A 23,361-nucleotide genomic window follows, 5' to 3' on the forward strand; every position below is an offset into this window, starting at 1 on the left:
CAGTGATACAGCTGGATGAGTCTTGTCACCAAACTGACAGGCCAGGCTCTGCACTGCAGGCACTCAAATGTCCCCCTTTATTATAGAACATTTTCTGGGCATCATGCCTAGCTCACCTCAGATATCCTAGCCCAAAAGGCACATTCCTAGGTCAAGCTGGAGACAATACCCAATCACCTGTGTGCCTACCCTAGAGGCAGACTGTACACAGAATGCTGGAGCAGTACAGCTGTTCCCATATATGATGCCATTAGTGCTGTTTGGACAATGTCAGCTAGGAACAAGTGTTTCATACTGATTGTCTGGTTAGATTCTGTGTACGTACACCATGGGGTAACAGTTACCAGGAGCTAAAGGACTCATCTACTTAGCTGTGAACTAGGTCCTGTTTCCACTCTAATATGAGCTAAAATCTACAAAGCAAGAGATAATGAAAAGGGGAAAGAAGGGTGATTCCCACACCAGAGAAAATTACATCCCAGAGGAACCGGCCTAATAACACTCTTAGGGGTCACAGCTGCAAGCCCCTGAAACCGACAGCATGGAACAGGGAAACATTGCCACAGGGGTTCAGGGGCTTGGGTGGAAGAGCTGCACACAAAAGATAACCTTACTGAGGCATCAAAGCTCTTAAAAGGACTATGCAAAAAACAGCACCTAGGGGCCTTTTGAGAGCCAAGTCAGGCCAGAAATCTGGCAGATGCCCCGTTAGAAGCCAAGCATGTTCAGGTTCAACAATGATGAGGAGGATCTCTGCTACAGAGTTTAAAAAGAAAATCCACAAACAAGCTATTTTCCAGGATGCCAGCCAAGTACAATGGAAAAGGTTGCTGGCTATGCTCAGACAGCCTCACCTCATAGTAAAGGCCATCTCTGAGGTCAGCCCTCAGAGAGACAGGTGGTCTTTTGGCTAGAGATGAGGGCCAGCCTACATCAGGTGACACGAGCTGCCTCCAGCTGTGTGAAGCTGGTCACCATCTTCATTCCTCGAACCACAAATTCTTAATATAAGGGAGAGGGATGAAATGGGCAGGTATCCTTCACCTGCACATATTCAACATTGTATACATGGCTAGATGGAATAAAACCCAGCTGAAGACTGACAATCAAAATCCTACTTCAGTCCCTGTGTGTCATCCTGACTCAAATGCCTGTGAACAGTTGTAAAATGAACTCAATTTGTCATAACATTGTTATGTTGAAATTCATTTTCCCCTGAAATAGAGATGGCGATGCTCCTCATGCTGGCAGTCACAGTAATCTCCACAGGAACTGAATTTGCAGAACAAATTTAAACTTCAACACCATCTTGCCCAGTCAAAAATTGATATGCCAAATTATTTACAAAAGGCTCAGATATTCAGTTCATGTGAGACAATCTAGTTTTTGATAAAGCCAATGAAGAAAAATTCTAGCTTTAGAATTTTCATTCACTGTCCTTATTTAAGGACTGGACTCAAGTTCTTTGAGAGGTGGTAAGATATTACGAAGTTCTAAATCAACTTTGTTTACTCAAATCTATCACTACGAGTTTCTTAGCAAATTCTTTTTCCATGTGTTTATTTCTTCCCAATTTATATTTGTTTTCAGAATTTGGAAGTAAGTATCAATAAAACACAGATTTTTACTCAAAATGCTTGAGAGTCATAAGACTATCAGGCAAATGCTGCGAGACCCTGTTCAGGGAAATCAAAGGAAAAAAAGCTATGAATGAGTCTGCAAAAACATATCCTACTGCCCAAAACCTCAACCCTCAAGTTTTAGAGTAACTAGATAAACCCAGGTAAATTGTGGCTGTCTTCCATAAGGCTTTCTGCAAGGGCACCCAAGAAAGCACTTGGGGAGTTAGCCAGCTCCCCACTCCCACCCTTTGCAGAACATACAGCCTGATTTTCAGGTGGCAAACTGATGGTGCTCACACATAATTAAAGAACAGGAAAAGCAAAACAGCTCCAGATATGATGATCACAATCTTGCCAGCAAGATGCAAGTACCTTCTTCACTTTCTATGAGGCTTTATCTAGAGACCCACAGTATAATGTCCAGATCAAATTAGTGCAACAGACACACTCCAGCTTCAAAAATCCTCCTTCAGATTCATTCTGCCAGCTCCTCCCCTTACCTCATGGTCAGCTACTTTGGGGAAAAGGGTATATTTTCAGTTTTTCAGAAGCCACCTACAGGATTTAACATAAAAAGGCATTTTTCTTGGTGCCTGGTTATCAAGTGTCTGCCATGCAACTTTCCACATTCTCTTTGCCATCAACAGAAACCTGCACAAAGCTACCTTGTGCTAGAATCTCAAGTTTCTTCTCTTTTTCCACAAGAGACACTAGCTGCAAGTATTTTCCCAGGGTTCCAGCCAAAACTTTTATTCTGCTTACCTGTGTCCCCATTTGGGAGCCTATCCTCCACTTCTACCCACTGTCATAGTGCAAGTATTGTTCTGAGAAATGATTTCATGCCAACACACCAAAAGAGACTTGTATGATGTAGACCCCGTGCTTCAAAGACAGACAGATAAGGTTTCCTTTCTGATCAACACTTATCTTGCAAAAATGGTAATAGGAGTCTTACAAATGCCACCCTAAAACTTAAATATATAGCTTTCTGATTCCCTGGAGCTTTTATATCAGATAAACCAGCTCACATTACAGTGACAGCACGAAACCAGATGCAAACTCCAAGCTTTCACCATAATATTTAAAGGGTCACCATGTCCTTTGCAAATAGACAAATTTTTTTAAAACCTAAAGGGTCTCCAAGGCATGAATGATTTCACCAAGATAAGTCAGAAATTTCCCTTCTATCTGAATGTGATACTATCATTTTGTTGTCCCTACAGCCTTCCAAGCTGCAGAGAAACGTGACATCACTTTGACTGCATGGTTGGTGTGCCTGTGTGCACATTTAACACACACTTTCTCTTTAAGTCTCCCAGTTTCATGAAGAATCACCAGCTAGTAGGACCCGAATTTGACAGTTGGCCTCAAAAATAGTTGGCATATTTTACAACTAAAGGGTTTTATATTGAGACAGTGCTGTTCTTTCAACTGCATTGACCTTCTAGATTGTAACAGAACTTGTACATGCTCAAAGAAGTCCTATGGGGAAAAAAAAAGCAAAATAGCCAAATAGAGTTGTTTGGATTATTTTGCTTAATATTCCTTTAGGGATTCTTATTTTGCCAAATACCCTCTACCTATGAACATTTAACACCTTAAGCTCAAAACATTATTGTATGGTGGCTTATATCAGGTACACCCCTTAGACTCTAAGTCATCCTACTTCCATGACACCTAATTGATTTACTGTTTACCAATATTAAGTCAAATTTATTATGGTTCCTAGTCAAATTTATTATGTACCCTTTATTAATTATAGTGTAGTCTCCATTATTACAGATAAATTAATAAATTTCTCATTTAACCACTATAAAAAATTACATGCATCTATTTATAAATGTGCAAAACAGCCTTAGGCAATTTTATGCCTCATAGCTTGATCAAAATAGGAAAATGAAATTTGTAGATTTTAAAATTTAGAAATAAAGATCCATACTTTAAATCTGCCACAAGACAGATTAAATGCCAGAGAATTCCAAATGAATACTACTATATGATAATAATGGGCATAGTGGGTATTAAATGAATAATTTCATTTTAATCACAGAAGTTACCTATGATGTTACTGAGATAAAGCAGATTTAGAAAAGTACGGATATAGCAAGCAGATTCACTACCAGGACAAACTGGCAAAATAAGCTTCCACAGCCTTTGTGACAGAAAAAATTTGATCTAATAACCTTCACATGTTGAATTTCAGCCAGAAATTCAGACAACCTGAATACCAAAGAACAGATGACGCTACACAGTAAGACAGATGTTATGGGCTGGCCTCTCCAGCCCTCCCTCCTACCACATGCCTTTTTAAAACTCCTAATGTATTAACTACTAATTCATGACTTCTTACTTCCAAAAAGTGATCGTAAGCATGAAAAATGTTACATTCCAGTTGAAATGTATATAGAAAACCAGAAAATTTGTGCTGGACAAGCTCTTTAATTGTCTTTATCCAGGGAGGTGAAGACAGAAGATCTGCAATGCTAGTCAGAAAAGTACTTATAATTACAGCATCTTATTATCTATAAGCAAGAGAAATAAGTCACTTGGACTGTATCCTGGTAGAAAAAAAAAAGGTTTCCTAGCTAGAGGCATTTCAGCCTCACTTCTTCCCTGTTAGAGTCCCAAACCTTGGGATTCAACAGCACCCACCACATTGCTCCTTCACTTTGGCTGGTGCTAAGTTTACAGCACACAATCCAGTGAGGTATGAGAGTAAGGGAAATGAGAAGACAAGAGAAAAGGAAACTGCTTGAGAATGATTAAGAATAAAGAACTGGTATTAAAACAAGGCAGATGTCGCTTATATCACAGAACACTAAGATTGAATGCCTTAGAGGCTAGCATTTCAGGCAAGGACAGTGATATTTCCTTGCCTGTGTAGTTCGTAGGTAGGCAGCAAAAGCAGGAAAGAATTGCAGGGAGTTGAAAAGATGATCTTGTATTTCAGCCAGCTACATCTGAGATCTGAGTACTGTCCTGGCTGATGCCACTGTACTCAGTGGTGTCACCAGTGCAATCAGTGACACCAAGATTCGACAGCTGATTACCAGGCACACTCTGCTCATTTGCTCTGAGTGCCTGGCATCCCAGCACATGGAAGAGAACCATAGCTGTGCCTCTATAATGCCACGGAATGCTAAGTACATGGCAAAGAATACAAGGCCTTAAGAGTCTCAAATTAGCATACAGTCTTGAATCAATTTCTCTGTACCACAATTCTGATACTTACAGTGGAGGCATGAAATAAGGCTCATGTTTGCACAGAACTTTTTTTGCAAAGATACTTTAGTGATGAGCAGCACAAAAGTCTGAGAAAATAATTCCATTCTTGGAATTTAGTTTGAACTGCAAACAAAGAACATGGCATAGGACTGCATGTTGAACAGTGAGGAGAAAATGAAACACTGAATAGCTTGTTCATTGAGAGCTGTGCTATTCATTCTGTGCACTAAAGAGATACTCAGGAGAAACACAGCGGTGACCACGTATTTAATATGCATGCCCATGAAGGGAAACTGAGCTTGCAGAGACAACACTATTGTGTTATTTTAGCAGGCCTGACCTTGCAAATTTCATCACGTTCTCCAAGACTGAAGACAGAAACATATTACTGAGATAATTTTATTTCACTTGCATTTAGCCATCTTCAGTGAGATCAGGCCCTGAGATGCTGGGTACTGTATGAGGGGGGTAAAAACCTGCCTGTTTTCCAAAGGAGAATACAGCACACCTCTTGATGATTTAACATTTTTATGTTGTTACATGCAATTCAGTCTAACAAATGCTGCAAGCAAAGGTCAGGAGATGAGTGCCAAGAGAGTGAACAGTCAGACAAAACATATGTTCAAATTAAAAGTAGTAGTAAGAAAACAATTGTAAAAGCCCAGTGGAAAAAGGTTTGTTGTGCTCTCCTGAAGTCAAACAGTTTGCCTGTGCTCTAGTGGAGGCTAAGCCTCCAGCATTAGCCCAGAAATATCCTACATATACAGGAAAGCATCATTTGCATTAGTATTCCCTTGTCTTCTTACAAGCTCTGCTGTTCATGAGGTGTGAAGCTGGAATTTTGAGTACTGTATACATGAAAGCTCTTATTGGTGTAGAAAGTAAGGCATCCTTGCAGGAATGCACAGACCCTTCCTCAGCTCTATGCAAAATTATACCAACCTACTTCTGTGGTATTGGAAGCTATCATAATGACTTTTTTAAAAAACATGGATGTACTTGAAAACACAAATAATTTTGTTTCCCATTTGGATTATGAAATTTATTTCTGCTACCCTAACGTGAAGCCATGACAAAAGATAGAAAACTGATTAATGCCAAGTTACTCTTAGCACATTAGATTTCAATGCAAAATTACAAGTCTCCTGTAAAAACTTAGGTATATAATCTTGTGGTAACAACAACCACCAAAAAACCAGAAGGACTTAGTCTATCTAAAGTTTAAAAACTTACCCTAAAATCAGAGTGCTAGAAAACAAAGCTAGTAAACATCTGGACTCAATACAGAAATGAGACACTATCACCAAGGGTGAAAATATACAAAATACGGTCTTTCAAGACACACAATTATGAAATCTCACAACGAGGAACTAAATACCGAGATCATCTTGTGCTATAGTCTTGGCTCCAGTCTGGGCCACTTTCAAAGGCTATCAAATTCCAAGCAGTATTTGTAGTACAAGTATTACAGAGTAATCTCTGTAGCCTGCTCTATAAAAATGAAAATGGAAGCCAGCTGATGGACTTTAGGGCACCAATGGGCTTTGGCTTCGTAGGGCAGGGCTGGCAGTTTTTACTTTAACTACAAAAACAATCAAGGCCCAGAAAGTTCTGTTCCACTTCCAACAAGCTTAGCTGGATCATGCTTGGTCTGCAATGTGACCCTAAACCATCCTTGGGATTCAAAGTACAGCACAGTACAAAGAGAAGGAATGGGATTCAAATTATTTGATCTTTGAGAGAAAGATGGATATATAGATTGATTCTCTCATTAAAAATAATACTTCTCAGTACTTATCTAGTAAATCTTTTTGCTGATGATATTCAAAGAAGCAGGTAATTTTTGACAGTCTTGAGTTTTAAGATGAACCTTCATCTACAGGCATAAGGAATTTTATACTTTTTCAGTACTATTTAACCTATTGTGTCTTTCCAGAGACAGAGTTTTGTTGTGCCAATTCATATGCATGAACACATCTGCTTTTCCAAAGATTTTCAAATATAAATTGGGCTGTTATTCAAAATTAGTAGTGTCTTAAACTGAAGTCAGTTAAGTCTAAAAATATAACACACATCAGCTGAACAGTGTTAGAAATTTATCTCCAGTTCAAAGGGACATCAGTCCTTTTGTTCTCTTATTCAAGTCCTTGTTCTTTTTAATAATAAATACCACTCTTTTTTTCCCTTTCATGCCTGTGAGTGCTCTCACCAGAAGCATACCAAATTCATTCAGTGCCCTCTGGTAGCAGGACAAATAGATGAGCCAAGGGAAATGATAAAAATTAAGGGGTTAACACAATTATTTTAGAATTACACTAAACATTATAGATACACTGTGTGAGTAGGTGGCACTAGAGCTGAAATTGGATGTAAACCATGAGAGAGTAACACATAGGCTTAACAGTATCTTCATTATGCAACAGATCCAAGGCCAGTAAGAAACACATTAGTAAAGAAACAGATGTTCTGAGAGCATGCAACCCAGTCAGTGCCCTTCCTTTTACCTACTTAGCAGCAGTAAAGAAGCCTGCAGAGTGAAACAGCTTCTCCATCCAGTCTGGACCAGTGCCAGGATAAACTAAGCTACAGATCCAAAAGAGAACTGATCCTTGATTTTAATTACAGGAGGATTGCTTACACATTAGCTTAAAACTGTAACTCTCGAAGCATAAGACAAGTTCCAATCAGGTGAGTGCCAAGGAGCAAGTAAGTGAAAGAAATGGCCATTCAAGCACCAAGTATCCACAAAACACAAAGCACTCTCCTCTCGCTTCACCCAGCCCGGCCCTGCTGGCAAGAACCACTGCTGCCACCTCCTTGAGAGGTGAGGACATCAGGCTGAAGGGACACCACCACTAGCAGGAGGAGGTAGTACCAGTGCCATCATCACCACCATTACAAGTACTCTCCTCCCAAGATCATGCTACCCATGGGACCAAATCTGGAAACAACAGTAATCATCTTCAGAGAGTGAACAATGCAAACGAATGCTGAGTGACCTCGTTGCTCATGGACTTCACTCAGTGCTCAAGGAACCACTGTATACAGAGTCCCAAGCCCACACATGGTACCTGTGTTACCTCAGGAAGAAGCAATTCTTACCAAAATCTGGCTCTTAAAGTTTTGGCTTGAAAATATTGCGGGGAAGGGGAACAGAGAGAAAAATGAGGGTATTTTTAGTAAATTTTTATTCTTTGCCCACAGAGCAATTAAGCTGGAACTCCAAATAGGAAGAATGTAGGGCAAATTAAAATTTTTAAATACTGTGGAATTACTGATTTAATGGTCTGCCAAATGACAGCACACTCCCAGCAAAGAGTTCTGGCTGCAGAAAGCCCTTAATCCCAATGAATAACTGACTGGGAGTATGTCAGCAAAACAGCTGTCAGGATGAAATGCTGTTCAAGTTGACTAGAGGAACAACTGCCTAGACCTGGAAAGCAATATGTTCAGCCCAACCCCAAAGCAAAACCAGGAGCTCACACTACAGTTTAACTAAAACCTGCCTCCCCCATCTTCTGTCTTAAAAACAGGGTTTATGCAGGACAAAGACAGAAGCAGTAAAGGAAAGAAGCAAGTGTTCCCATCAGAAACAGGGCAGGGCCAATTTGGAATTACTTTGAGAGTAGAGTTCAAGTGTCTTCCAAAGAGATGACCTGGCAATTTGGTACCTGTCTGTACTCATGCTTCTCACTTTCTACTGTGATAGAAGGGAATACTAAATGCAGAACTCCTGAAGACACAACTTCACAGAAACAATGTACCAGGAAATCTCTATTAAGCCCTCCTGAGCAGCTCACTCTAGTCAGAATTGCTATCAAATATTTCCAGTAGAAAGAGCTACATCTCACCTGCGACATGATCAGGGCCTGAGATCTGCACTCCAACCAGGATATCCTGGGGAAAAGGAGATTTTACAGTAGACTAGACATGCCTGATCTAGCTTATATTTTCTGAAGTGCCTGTTACAGGGTGTGTTCTCTTGAAGCTCTTTAGCCAGATGGTGCCATCTTGTTGCAAAGGTTTCATACCTTCTCAGTGATATCTCATGGGCAGCTCCTCACAGCACTGACTTCTTCTCCTCCTCTGCACAGCCAACAAACTCCATCTCCCCTCTCGACCAGCCAACCTACTCTTTTACAATACCCCTCTTAACTGGATCCAGCTGTGGCCTATTAAGGGCAGGCTTGTTCTTAATGCTTGATACTTGGCACAGCTGCAACTCCTTAGGGGTGAGATTACCTTCACCACTGTTTCTATTCTCCTACATTTTATCTATCCACCACCAGACTCTGCTAATTCTCATTTCTTACCTTCTCTCAACTAAATTTCCTACATTTCTTTATTTCTGTGCAAGTTTAGAAGAAAAACCTTGAAGTTATATGCGCCAGGATACAAAGATGTAAGAGGCATGGGTGACCAACTGCACGTCAACTACTCAAGTAAGCTTGCAATAACCATTATCCTATATAAAGATATTTTAAGCCCCTAAGACACATAGGAGGCAGAGAGCTGGCAGAATCCATGCAGCAAATGCATCAAGTGGGTGCCTTTTGCCACTCATACTTCTGTGCATTAACAGATGGATTACTGGCCAGTAATTTACAGACAAAAAAATCCCCTAACACTGCCCACAGAAGCAGCAAGCAAAAGGGTCCCAAGCCCTTCAGTCAAAAGCCATATTTTAAGTTAGATGGGCTGTTGATGAACAAAAAAAAAAAAAAAAAAAAAGGGCATTTTGTTTTACTAGTAAGAACAAAGTCGTAATTCTCCTAACTTGTATTAGTTCAAATATTTTGTCACTGCACTGGGAGTGAAAGAGCTATAGTTACAGCAGTCCAGAAATTCCCAAACGTGCTCTTTCCCTCCAACAGCCTCATTAGACTTCTGGCAGGAAGAAATCATGGCTCTGAGGAGTAGGACAAGTGCACAGGTCAACACAATTGGCTTCAAGCTCAGTCATTCACAAGACATTTTCATGGCAACCTATAAATGCAATTGGTTGTGGAAGATTGTCAGACAGCAGCTCTTTTTGTTTCATGCCATTGTCCTACAGAATTCTGCTATGATACACCTCTGGACAACAAAGGACACAAGTGTGCACATTGGAAGTGACCTTCTGCCCCTGTCTGCAGCTTTCTACACTGTAGAAGAGCCATCTCTCTAACTTGGTTTTTGTTGAAGAAATAAAAGCTTATCCTCAACAGAGTAGCAGCAAGAGTTTTTGACACGTGGAAGCATCTCAGCTGTTGGCTCTATCACATGTGCTTCACCGACCATTTACAGCTTTCATGCTGTTGCAGTTCTAAGTTTAAAGCACTCTCCCTCCCCACCAAACACAAAAATAGGAGCTTATGTTTCGCTCTTTTCATATGTTTTTGTGTACAAGACGCTTATGTTTTCCCTCTCAGTCCTAAAAGAAAACTTCTACCTGGCTGAAGTTGCATGCCCTAAGAAACGCTCACTGCTCATAATTAACACTGACAGTCCTTTCCCCATGAGCTATTTTCCCAACAGCACCTATCTCCTGGGTGCACTGGACACCAGGGCAAGCCATGGGAAACCATTGCTTTGATGCTTCATATTGGAGCTCCTCATCCTGTGCAAAGCCTGCCCCCACTGCTGCTTGTGAAAATCAGCACCTTCTCATCACACAGCCCTGCACCCCAAGCATGCAATGATGGCATGCTCCCCTTTCCCTACACAGAGACCCCTCATGGTCTTCCTCCTCTTGGGATATACCAAGAGACAGGAAAAAGGCAGAAAACAAAAGCTTTCAACACAGTTTGAGATTGCACCACTTCCAGCAAAGTCTGCTCTGGCTTTGATCTATTGATTTCAAGGCCCTTAATGTGGGAAGCTGAAATGCAAGTTTTTTTCACACAATTTATTAAAAAAAAAAAAGAAAATAAAAAAAGAAAACCCAGTAATGCGATGGAGAACTAAGCATTGTACTGAAAAACTGACAAATATTGAGGGTGGATGTAAAAACCACAAATATCAGATCTGCCTATGACCAGAATATGCACTCAAGAGGCTTGGTTGAAATCCAAAAAAAAAAAAATTACAGAATCAAAGCTATTATTCAGCAGCACAACCTCAGAGACAGTGGCGAACTACAATGAATGGAAATTATTGGATAAAATCCTGCAAGCACCGGTAGACAAGTTTTTTATTATATCTTACTGGACTGTCACCCAGAGCTACCCCTGTGAATTTTCATTGAATTGTCCCATAGCTATCTATAACTGCTTTGCTTACTTTCTCCCCTGAAGCTACTAACGCGAAGCAAAATGAGTGAAAGGAATGAAGTTACAAAGCATTTATTACCGAGATGCATTTTTACATAAAAATAGGGATCTTTTCCTGTCTAGGGTACTCCAAGAAGGTTCTCCCAGCAATTGCAGTGCATCCTTCATAAACTGCATATCTTTTACAGACCTGGTTTGATGGGTTTGATGCTTATAGTTGGAGGGCACCCACAGCAAGTGAGCACCTGCAAATCTAACTGAGTACTGCTTCCTGGGAGAAAACAACTATTGAAAGAGTGGTAAAACTACTGCAACTTCACCAGCTTGATTTTAACACCCTGTGCTGCCTTTATGCTCACAGGATGTATCTCACCCTTGGCTGTGCTGTGCCAGTCTGAGAGTCTCTGGATGTCAGGAGCCACAATGCTCCAGCTGCCTGTGCTGGAACCACGAGCTGGAGCCGCCCCCCAAGAGCCAGCACCTCCACTGCGAGCAGAACCTGGGCCTCCTGAGAGATCAGTGCAGCACTGCCTGCAGCCCTTAGCACCAGCAGGCAGAACTGCCTGCCTTGCCAGAAAGTGCCCAGCATCCTCAGCAGAGCAGTGGCATGGGCAGAGTGGCTCTGGTCTGAGAGAAGGAGAAAATAAGTCCCAGCAAGACTGAAGCCCTGCATGTTGACAATTAAAATCTTTAGAGGGTACTTTTGCTTCCCTTTGGAACAGGCAAGATGTTTCTAATAAAGGATCATTTGAGTCACATAAACCTTGTTGATTTTTGATTTTTTAACATGTTATTTCAAAATTGAAGGCCCCCTTGTTGAAATAAAAATTGGGTTTAGGAGGGGTAGGATATTAGGCTAAGGTTTTATATAATTTCTATGAACTCAGGCAAGACTCACTTTTGTGACTCACTGATTATGACACCTTCTTTTCCTTGCAAGAATAATTTTTTCTGGAAGACAAATTATTTTCTTGCCTATCTTTAATTGATCCAAACACTGTCAGATGATAGACACTGCACATGCATACTCCTAAATCCGTAGCTTCCTTTTTCCAAACCACAACTTCAGAAAAACTCATCAGAATCTGGAAAAGGACAAACCGAAGAAAGAAAGAACAACTATGTAGGTTTCTTTTTTTTTTTTTTCTTTTTTTTTTTCCCTGTTTAGATTACACAGTTACATTTATGTCTCTGGACTGAAAAAATTTCCAAAGTTGTTTTTGTTGCAACAATATATGTGAGCTAGCCCACTGAAATGAATCACAACAACTGCACAGACACAAAGCCAAGGGATTCATGGCTGAACATCCTGGCACACTGGGCATCCCTGCCTGCACCAGCCTGACAGAGACAAGGCAGCCACTTCTGCCTCTTCTCATCCCTCTCCCTTTCCCAAACACACACAGTCAGAAAATGCTCACTGACAAGTAGCAGACTTCAGCTAACACACCATGACTCTTTTTAAAATGGAAAAAAAAGAAAATGGAAAATACAAGCAAAATTGCCATCAAAGGCATGAAGTTAATATTCAAAACCAGAAATTCAGGGGAAAAAAATGGGGAGGACAACTTCAATGCTTTTCCTCAGACATAAAAGCTTCCCTTCTCTGACAGCAGACTTTAAAAAATAAATCTCTTACTTAAGAATTTTCTAGATTAGTAAAGTAGACATTTGGATAAAGAATTTTCAGTATTTTCTGGAAGTAGAATTGAAATGGAGTGTCCAATACACTGATATCAGATATAAAATTTGCACAAGAAATTCAATCATAATAACTTCCATAATTTCCTTGAATATTTATATGCAGGCAAAGACTAAAGTTAGAGGTTTCGATTTGGGAATTATATTTGCTTTAAGACATATAGCAAGACCTCTAACCTCCACCAGAGCCACAATCTGCTGTCATACAACAGCATAAATTTCTGCATTTCCTGGAGAACAGTGCTGGCAAAGCCCCACAAAGAGATTTTTAACCTCAACCCCCTGTCCCCTGCAGCATTCTGCTCCCACTTGAAATCAGTTATTTATGGGTATCAGCCTCTGCTTTTGCAAAAGCAAGGTTATGCTTCTCAAGTAGGAGCAGCAGTTAAAACTCTTTGTGCCAGTCTGTGACCTGATGCTGAGCTACAAATTCCTTTGAGTTTCTTGGCCTTCTGGTTTTAGTGGAAAAATCATTTGGAGCTTTTTCCTGCCACTCTGGAAATGAAAAGGTCCCAGAGTGGAAGACAATACTTTTCTTCATCCTCAGTTCACAACTTCTCCTTCCAAGCGTCCCATCCCATGTGAAGGAATTCAGATGATGCAGTGCTATCAAGCATTATCAATACATTTTGTAAAGCCCTTGACCTGCATTTTTGCTGTATGTATGTATCAGAGCTAAAATAGATTTTTGGAACTCTTACGTATTAATCTTTCTATAGATTTTGCTTCCTCATTGTTGGTGAGAAAAACCTGCAATGAGACACAGCAATGTATGTCTGAGGAACTGCAGGTAACAGCTAAATTTATTTTTTAAATGATACCATAATCCACCCAGACACTTGACTGCTCCTGATTGCAACACTCTGCAGAGATCTAGCAACACCAAGAGGAAAGGAAACCAGAGGGAATGTATTTCCAGTATCAGGATGAGGTCTCCTGGGTTTTGTGCATTACACAGAGTACGTGCAGCCACTTTCCATAGAGCTTGTAGATAACTGAAGGGCTGGGATTCATCTGAAGGCTGTGGAAAAGTCAGATGGAGGTAGAGAGAATTTGGATGTTGGAACAGCATAAGGAAAAAGCCACCACAGAGAACTTTCCCTTTGATGGTCTTGCTGAAACTCACAGTGGGATCAGATCACACATTGCAAAAATCCCTGTCTTATTCCCATTATGAACTGGGGGTCATGCAGAACACTCTGTAAATGAGCAATTAATGAAGAGCACTTCTCTCTTACCTTACTCATCCATCCATTCAGAGCAAAATTAAAGAATTGCTTCCCCTGCCTCCACCATGCTGCTCCTTAGCCTGTGAAGTGCTCTGTGAGTGAATCACTGACAATGATGCCAAAGCCAAGAAGCCACAGCAGTATTATTTTTCATAATCTTAGCTTGTCAAAGTTGATTTCAAAATCAAGCTGTCTTTGGTACTAGGCATGAGACCTCTGAACAGCCAAAACCAGCAAAATAGGGTTTCACTTCAAATGAGCAAATGAAGAGGATTTTCTTCTCCTCATCAATCCAGAATTCACTAGACTACTTCAAGTCAATTTTAACATCAGATGCAAGCTTTATTATTAACCCTGTTGTTAAGCTAGATATTTTTCTAGGGTAAGGATTGCTGGTAATAATCATCATATATGCACACAGAAAACCCTAGTTAACAGTAGCAGGTTATACTGGAACTGAGCAGAGTGACTGTCAAGGTAAAGGATTCTTGTAAACAACTAATGCCACAAACAAAAAGCCTCTTAAGGATTTAGCATCTAAATTCTCAAGAATTAAGCCTGCATGTCATCTTCTCAAGATCTGTAAAGGAAGGGAAATTTAAATTTCTTAATGGTCAATTAGTTGAGGTATAGGATAGGATGGGTTGGACTCGATGATCTTGAAGGTCTCTTCCAACCTAGAAATTCTGTGATTCTGTGATTATGGCAGTGCACAATGAATTAAATAATAACAAAAAAAATTCAAAATTCAAACCAAGCCAATAAAATTAGTAATTTTTACAGTTTCCTATAATAAAACAGGTTTAGCAAAAATAGTTAGATTAGAAGCCAAATTGCCTTGATGAGTTTCTACAGAGAAAACTCAGTAGCATACCCTGAAGATGCCTGCCGTAAGCCATAGGAGCCTTTGTATAAAGAAGGATCTTGGTTATATAAACAGGCTCTTCACTACAATAACACAAGTGGCCTATAAAGTAGCATTAAAAATAAAACTAAGTGATGCTTATCCACCCACTGTCAAGGAGTCACAGATGCACAGAATAACCAGGTTGGTAGGACATCAGAAGGCCTCTAGTCCAACCTCCTGCTATGTGCAAGTGCAGCTCTTGGGTCTGAGCAGGCCATTCCCATTCCTGTCCAGACAGGAATGAAACATTCCAGGGATGGTGCTCTCCCAGCACCTCTGGTCAACCTGCATCCATGTTCAGCTGGCTTATGGTGAATAAAGTTCTCCCTGTATCAAGCCATTATCTTTCCTATTTTAATTTATGACAAGTATCTCATTTTCCTGTCACATACCTCTGTGAAGTGCCTGAATCCATCTTCTCAAAAACCGGCTCACAGGTACAGGGATGCTGCTGCCATGTCCACACAAAGCCACCTCTCCTGAAGAAGCCCAGCTCCATCACCCTCCCTCTCATGACAAGTATCCCAGCCCAATCCAGCCTGGGGGCTCCCTGCTCCATTTCCTCTAGCTTACCAATCTCCTTCCCACACTCTGGGCTCCAAAACTGGATGCAATATTCCAAGAGGGGCCTAGCAAGTGCCAAACAGAAGCAAACAACCACTTCCCTCACTACCAGCTCCAGAAGATCATGAAAGGGTAGCCTCCTCTTCTGCCAGAACACCGCAGTGTTGTACCCAGCCTGTTTTCCCACAGGTTCCCCCAGTCCCTTCCATCAGAGCTGCTGCCCCAGCAGTCAGTCCCCACCCTGTCCCAGGTACAGGAATTACATTTACGCTGTTTATTTTAAGCTGTGGTACATTACTGTTCACATTCTGTCCCAAGGACACAGGCCACAGCCCTTTCACCCACGGCAGTGGTTAACATAGCCGGGAGAAGTTTCAGCTGTCAATTTTAATGTCATGTCCCTGCTGCCATGGTATCTGTTGTACTCACTGTGGTCTACCAGCCTGAGTGAGGCAAGTCTTCCTTCTTCAAGTGTTAATATTGGAAGGAGAAATGGAGAAGGAGAAGGAGAAGGAGAAGGAGAAGGAGAAGGAGAAGGAGAAGGAGAAGGAGAAGGAGAAGGAGAAGGAGAAGGAGAAGGAGAAGGAGAAGGAGAAGAAGGAGAAGGAGGGAAAGCTTAGGTCTTCAAGGCATGCACGCCAAAATGTTCATACCTTCCCCCATGCAGCTGTCCTTTTAAGTGATGCTTTCACCCCATAAATGTCTTTTTCATTAGAAAACTGTTCTTCTTGGAATGTTTGCAGAAAAAGGATGCACAGAATTTTTCATCCATGGATGAAAAGCTCCTAGACTGCTAGACTTTCCACACAAAAGATAATGCAGTTTTATAACCTGATAAGCCAAAACATTTTAGAAGCTAAAAATTTCTGCTCTATCAACCTACTATTTAAGCTCCATACTCGGAAAAGATTTCACCTTCCTTTCTAGGAAGTTTGCCTTTTAAAAAATAATTTTTAAAAATGTAACTAGTAGCAGAACAAGCCCGGTGACACGACATAGCTGTGCTAACTGGTCACCACCAGCAACTGCATAACAGCATCCCAGACTGGTGTTGAGGTCAGATTTTTTACCTATTTTAAATTTTCAATACTGAAAGTAGAAATTAGTTCAGGTTTGAGACAATTAAGAGTTCAGTCCTGCTTTTCTGACATTATCCCTTCAACAATAGTATTGTTGTTCTGATTATTTTCACCCCTGTGCCAAGCACTACTTGTAACATGGCTTAAACAGATCTCATGACAAGGGAACTGGGTTCATGTATACAGCACAGGAGGTCGGCTGCCAGGCAACTGAAGAGGAAAAAATTTCTAGAAGGTGGTAGTCTGACAGGGTCAGAGAGTTTGGGTGGGTTCTACCACCCCCGTTAAATCAATTTAGCTCTCATTCCACCGAATGACTAACTGAGCCAGAATGAAGAGCATCCCATCTGTCCTGCCTGCAGTCCCTAAATGCTGCCCAGGAGGAGATGCAGAGATAGCAGTGAAGAATTCCTCTCCAAGTCCAGTCACTGTAATCACAGTAAAGTTATCCTGCATCCACATACATCTAGGGCCTGATATCAGCCACACACCTTTTGACTCTTCATGGTTACCTTACAAACACTGTGGGAAGGGTTCTTCTGGCCTATACTTCAGCTTGTCCACATAGCAGGCTACCTGTCTAACACATTTGCATAGGTTTCTTCTAGTCTGAGAATACACTTGCTCACTTTAACAAATTAATTCCCAAATCATTACATAAAGTATTTAAGTAAGACACACTTCCAGCAGAAGAAAAGAGCTCAAAAGAAAGAAAGGCTAAAGGCTGAGAAATTTGACCTGCAAACACTGCTTGGAGGCTCATTCAACAACTATTCTACAATATTTGATTAATAAAACCATTCAATTTTAGAGCTTGGTGCAACATTCTGGGCTTAAATGGTTGTATTTATATACTCTCATAAAGTAGTTCAACTGAAGTCTCTGGAAATGCTTGCTAGAGAAGATGTCTGTTGGATTTAATGCATTTCTATCCAAACAATGGCATGACTGTAGTGGCACCCAAAGGTCCCAGTGTGGCTGTAGGCACCACCATTCTAGAAACTGTGTCAATGGTCAAAGGAACTGGTGTCCCTATTCAAGGATCTTAGAATCAGCTTCACAGAAGAGTAGATGTCTACACGTTTGGAAACAGAAACACTCCTGCAGGACACAGGTCACTCGTGTACACTCAGTGAATCAGTCAGCTTCCCCAGTACATTTCACCAAAAGAGCTTTACCTCTGATGTTCCTCAAAGGCCACACTGTATCCCAAAAATCATATAAACAAACTTGCTTATTGCTCAAGTTCCAGGACACCGCTGCAGATACTCCAAACAAGTCCTTCACCATCAGGAAAGATTTTGCTCAAAGAATTACCTTCAACTCCTTTTAAGTTACATTTTTGCAATGGGAACCTGCTCTCTGGCTGAGAGAGACACCCTATAGAAACCTTGTTTTTAGACTCCCGGCTCAAGCAAATCAAGATGAAGTTTTTCACCTGAGTCACTTCCCTGAATTTATGCCTCCCATACTCTTCCGCAGAGAAGGTAGTGCAGGAGTGTCCTGCCTATTCTGCTTTATGTTGTGGCACATCCAGAGGCACTAGGGAATGCACAGCTTCTCCTAGAAGCAGCAGCACCACTGTTACCAATTTAAAACACCACCCTAAATACAAACATATAAGAGGTGTTTTTGCCAGAAGGCAAAAAGAAGACACAAAACACCCAACAAATTTCCCTGGCTGGCAAATGTCTCCATAACACAAGAACTCTCATGGGGAAAGTATATAGGGGAAAAGCAGCAGATTATTAGAAGTTTATGGTGTTTAGCTTGCACACATCTAGAGGGAATGATAAAGTCAAGCACTGGTCACAATGGATAGAAAAACATGAGCTGTTTATTATTGCTATACAACTATGAAGGAAGTCTTCTTATCAGCTAGCAAAGTTTCTAAGGAATACAAATCTATGGAAAAACCATCCCTAATTGAACCAAGTCACAGCAATGAGGAGAGAGCATATTAATGAGGCAAGGCCAGGAGGCACGATGAGGAGATAACAATACCCTTAGGAGTTACACCAGTATTAAATGTGACTTTATTACCGTATTATTCTCCTATGAGTCTTTACAGCAAGAATAACTCTGTTGATACAGATGTTCTTTCAACCACCAGCTATTCCAGATTAAACACACACAGAGAACCTTGATATTTTAAGATTACAGGCCATTAGATTAAATTAGATTTGTTATTTTGCTATAGTATGCCAGTAGGCTTTACAAGGTTGATATATTCTTTCAGTGAAACTGAGATGCATTAATTGAAATGAGATACCACACCTTTAATAATGCAGACTGATGTAGCTCTCTCACAGGATTTCTCATTCAATGCCTTTATTTTAATTCCTCTGAGTGCTACTAATAAGGTGCATTTTATCATTAAGAGGGCATTCTTCACTTAAGTAGTACATGCCAAGCTAAACTAAAATAATAGGCTAGTTTGCTGTTACAAGGGGGATGCACAGTTTATATTTATGCTAAATTAAGCAAGCCTGAACTCTGGTTTCCTACCCAAAGGTATCCACCAAAACTTCAGTGCAATTCAGACCACCCTACACTGCAGCATCCAGATTAAAGTAATGCTGGCAGAGAAAAAGGAAGGCTTCTGGCACCCAGAAGGCCATCTCTAGTGAAAGGTGACAGACACAAGGAGTAAAAACAAAACGCCTAAGACCTCTGGAGCAGTGGAACAGAAGTTCCTTAATCCTTGCAGAGCTAAACACTCATAACTCAATGTCTTGGCTGCCCATCTGCAAGAAGAGGAGAAGCCTCTCTTTCCAGTCTCACCACAGGAAAAATGTGCTGCAGACCACGGGTGGATTTCTGCAGCCCGACAACAATAGTGACAGCACTCACACGAGGATTTAAACCAGATGAGAATCAAACAAGCAAGCCACACAACTTAATCGTCAGAAATAAAAATGCGCAGTAAGCTGAGAGAGTTTTCAATCTGTCCATTTCTACTTTAATTTCCTTGCATGGCACTATATTACAGCCTAAGACAGATTTTAAGATGTTTTACACTGCTAACATTCTCACTAGTTTGTCTGCTTCATACAGTAGCAGGTTCAATAGCTCTCCTTGCAATGATAACAATTTCTTTTTTTTTATTTGAGAGAGATGTAATTTGAAATGGTCAGAGGGGAGTTGGAAGACACAACACACAGGACATTTCCTAACATCTATAGGCCAGGGAATAAACTGGTGAGAGACAAGTACAGAGCCAGCTGAAGCAGATGGACTTAGTAGCCAGACACAGCATGACCCCCATTTCTGCTTTTCACACAAATTGATAGGGTTTGGCACACTGAATGTTGATACCTTATAATTTCCTATTTTTAAAATTTTATTTATTTTTAAGACTGACATTGATTTTCAATAATTTTGCACTAGCATATCAAGTTCTGCATAATTCAATCAGTTCAAATCATCCAGATTTAGAAGGATGAATGCTGACCAGATTTTTGGAAGAGGTAATAACCCTCATGCTCCAGAGCTTAAGCCAAACTGGGATTAAAAGGAAATACGATGTGTTAGGCAAATTAAGCCACATTTGCTTCAGTGGCATCTTCTTCCCTCTTTCTCTTAGTAGGAGCATCAGCTCTGGGCACTGCTGGAAAGGCAAATGCTTCCCCCTCACACTACAGCTGTGGCAATGCTCCAGGCTCCTGACACATTCCCCTCAGGCAAGGAGAGGGTTGCAAAATTAACAGTGCATTACAGTTCTGTCACTCAGGCATCAAGCAGATGATGCTTTAAAATTTGGAGAAAGCACAAGAAGTTATTGACAGCTTCCCCTGTACACATTGAACTCTTGGACTTCATGGAGGACAAGGAACTTAAGAGTTCTCCTGCTCTGCTCACCAGGGCCTGTGCAGCACAAGAAACAGACATGAGACCTCCTGCCACAGTGACCTGTGGAATAAACTGCCCAAGAGAGAAGTTTCTGCCTGACCCACAAGGTTCTGTTCTAATACAGGAAGACTTATAGTCCCTTAATTATTATCGTGCCTGGAGTGGCGATGACAGCTTTGTTATCTACAGAGAACTGCTCCACCATTGAGTTCTTGGCTCCATTAGCAGTCAGCAGGACTCATGGTCACAAGGTATTTTTATACCATATGTATGATGGAGTCACGTGCCTCTCCCCCTTGGTCCTCTGTCATAAAGAAGGCTATAGAGAAACTGCTGTATTCATCTTCCCAAGGCAAATGGTGTTTATGTGCACTTCACTTTTCCAAGCTGCATGCTCACCTCTCCTTGGCACAAAAGCCCTTCTTTTCACATTCATCATGGTTCCTCTGCCTCTGGTCCTACACCAGCCAGATTCACATCATTTCAGGGCCACTTCCCTGAAGACTGACACAGCATTACTCTTCAAATTGATACTGGACTAAAACAACATAATCTGAAATTCACAGGGCTTCACAGGATCTTAAAGACACAACGATTTTTACAACCTTTTGCCTAGTCACTTTCAGGAAAGAGAATCCACTGAGGCTTTCTAAAAGCTGCAGATTAAATTCAAAGCCCACAGCTGAAGGGAGCAGCTACCCTAGTATCTGGGTTTATGCCACCTTCACTCATGTTCTGTACCGGAAATCAGATGGAGAGCTATTTTCAGCGTCTCTATTGGCACATGCCAAAATATTTAACTATTAAATTTGACCCACCACCTGCCCATCTTCCCGTTTTACGGTGCGAGCAAACAGCAAGCACATCTATTTTTTTCTGCCCTGCCTGAACAGCCAGACTAAATCTCTCTCCTGGGTCGGCCGAGAGACGGGAACAGGGGCAGCAGGGCTGTCCCCGGCCCCGCAGCGGTGGCGGCCGGCCCTGCGCGCACTGCGGAGCGCGACCTGCGCGGCCTCCGCCGCCCGCCCGAGGCCCGGGGGCCGGCGGGGCGCGGGGCCGGACGCTTCCCGGCGGGAGGGGATCCTGGCGGCCCCGGGAGCCAGGGGGCACGGGGGAGCGTCCGCTCCGCAGCTCCGCGCACCTGCCCGGCTCTGTTTACGGCCGTCCCGTTCATCCCAGCGCCGGGGGCGGGGAGGGGAAAGGCGATTAACAGATTAAGTTTGGAAGAACCGAAGGGGGGCGGGGGCCATCCAAAGGCGCGCACCCTGCGCGGGCGCTGAGCGGCGGCTCGCTCGGCCCCGGCTGCTTTCCCCGCAGCGAGGAAAGCTGGGGAGAGCGGCGGGAAGGCCGGGATAGAGATCGGCGTGGAATAAACCGCCCACAGTCCCCGGGGGGACAGCGACCGGGGGGAGAGGGAAGGACACCGGGTTGTCCCGCGGGGTGTCCCCGGTGGGGTCAGGCTCCCGCACCCCTGCCATCCCGCGGGCTTACCTCGATCCATTTCTGCGCCTCGGTGAAGGCCAGCTCAGGCTGGGGGGGCTCGGCAGGAGGCTGAACCTCTCCCAGCTCCAGCCCAGGACTGGCCATCTGCAGGGCCCCGGCGCGCCGCGGCTGCGGCGGCGGAGAAGGCAGGCACGGAGCCGCCAGCCCGGGCAGAGCCGCGGCCGCAGCGGGGGGACGCCGGAGGCCGCTGCCTGCCTGCCCCTGCCTCTCCCTGCTCGCAGCCGCCGGGGCGGGAGCCGGGGGCGGCGGCGCTCCGCAGCCCGGCTGGCTGCGGCTCGCCTGCGGTAACCTCGCTCCGCCGGTGCCCGTCCGCCCGCCCGCCCTGCCGCCGCGGTCCTCCCTCGGCTGCCGCCCCGCCCGCCCCGCCGGCGGCGCGGAGCTGCGCTGCGCTGTCCTGAGCTGCCAGCTAAAAATAAAACAGACGGGCGAAGCCGCTTTGCCTTCAGCCCATGCAAATGCCCGCGCCGCCGCCTCCCGCCGCGAGCATCGCATCGCGGGCGGCGCTGCGACCGGGGGGAGGGTGGGCGGGGGACCCGGGCACCCCGCCATGGGGACGGGGACGGGGATGGCAAGGGGCTCCCTGCTTGGGAAAGAGCCGCTCCCCCTCACCCCGCTGGTGCCGGGGACGGGGGGACTCGATGGCAAGGCTCCCCTGCTTTGGGGGCAGCCTGTCCCGCACCCTCAGCTCCCGGAGGGCACCGAGCCGCACACGGTGAATCGCTGTTTGCGGCTGCTGCCTTAAACACTCATTAGCCGACGCTGCTCCGCGGAGCAGCCGAGGGTCTCCGTGCCGAGGAGCGCTGCTCCCGGCCCGGCCCTCACCTGCCGCGGGCCGGGCCCGCACCGCGGGACAGCGCCGCGGCTGCTCGGGGCCACACGGTGCCAAACGCACCGGGGCCAGCGCAGGGCTGGGCTGCCTCAGTCTTCCTGGAGAAGCAGAGCAGGCATCAAGGTGTGCTTGAAAATACATACCACGGGTGAACACTTCCCGTTTTTGTCTTTATGCCGGGGAAGAAATCCAGCTCTGTCCTGCAGAGGCTTGCATGTCTTGCATGGACCATGCACCACTTACATGGTGTGATTACTCCTAGATGAAGTAGATGCTTTTTAGAGTAAGGTTAAGCGTAGAAGTTTCTAGAAACAGAAGGAAATCTTTTTTTCACCAGGCCTTTTAAAAGACAAATCCTAAATGTCTCCCCTCACAAGTGTTCAAACCACAAGCCAAAGTCACTTGCTTATATTTATGATAGCACAGAAAAGTATCTGTGTGCTGGAAATGCAGGTGTGTGAACTTTAACCCCTACTAGTAAGGTTTTTTTGTCAGGGGTCATAGCTGGCCACTTCTTCAGCTTGTGATAGGTGTCAACAAGTTTTGACAAGAAGTAAACTGTAGGATCTACTTTTCAGTATGCCCTTAGTTTGGGCTTA

The 23,361-nt window shown here is 43.3% G+C and overlaps 1 protein-coding gene and 1 long non-coding RNA gene across 2 annotated transcripts in view; one reads left to right on the forward strand and one right to left on the reverse strand.

The window, feature by feature from the left end:
* Window positions 1–22,319, reverse strand: part of LIMCH1 (LIM and calponin homology domains 1) — a 174,107-nt gene extending 151,788 nt beyond the window's left edge. The window contains exon 1 of the mRNA XM_064418302.1: window positions 21,922–22,319. Coding sequence (XP_064274372.1) covers window positions 21,922–22,017 — 96 coding nt within the window. The 5' untranslated portion in view covers window positions 22,018–22,319. The remainder of the gene's footprint in view (window positions 1–21,921) is intronic.
* On the forward strand, window positions 9,083–10,291 carry LOC135300037 (uncharacterized). The gene is made up of 2 exons (XR_010361903.1): window positions 9,083–9,289; window positions 9,904–10,291. It is a non-coding gene; the product is annotated as an uncharacterized LOC135300037 (long non-coding RNA).
* Window positions 22,320–23,361: the final 1,042 nt, after the last annotated feature.

This window comes from Passer domesticus, chromosome 4, assembly GCF_036417665.1.
Source record: "Passer domesticus isolate bPasDom1 chromosome 4, bPasDom1.hap1, whole genome shotgun sequence".
Lineage (NCBI taxonomy): Eukaryota > Metazoa > Chordata > Aves > Passeriformes > Passeridae > Passer > Passer domesticus.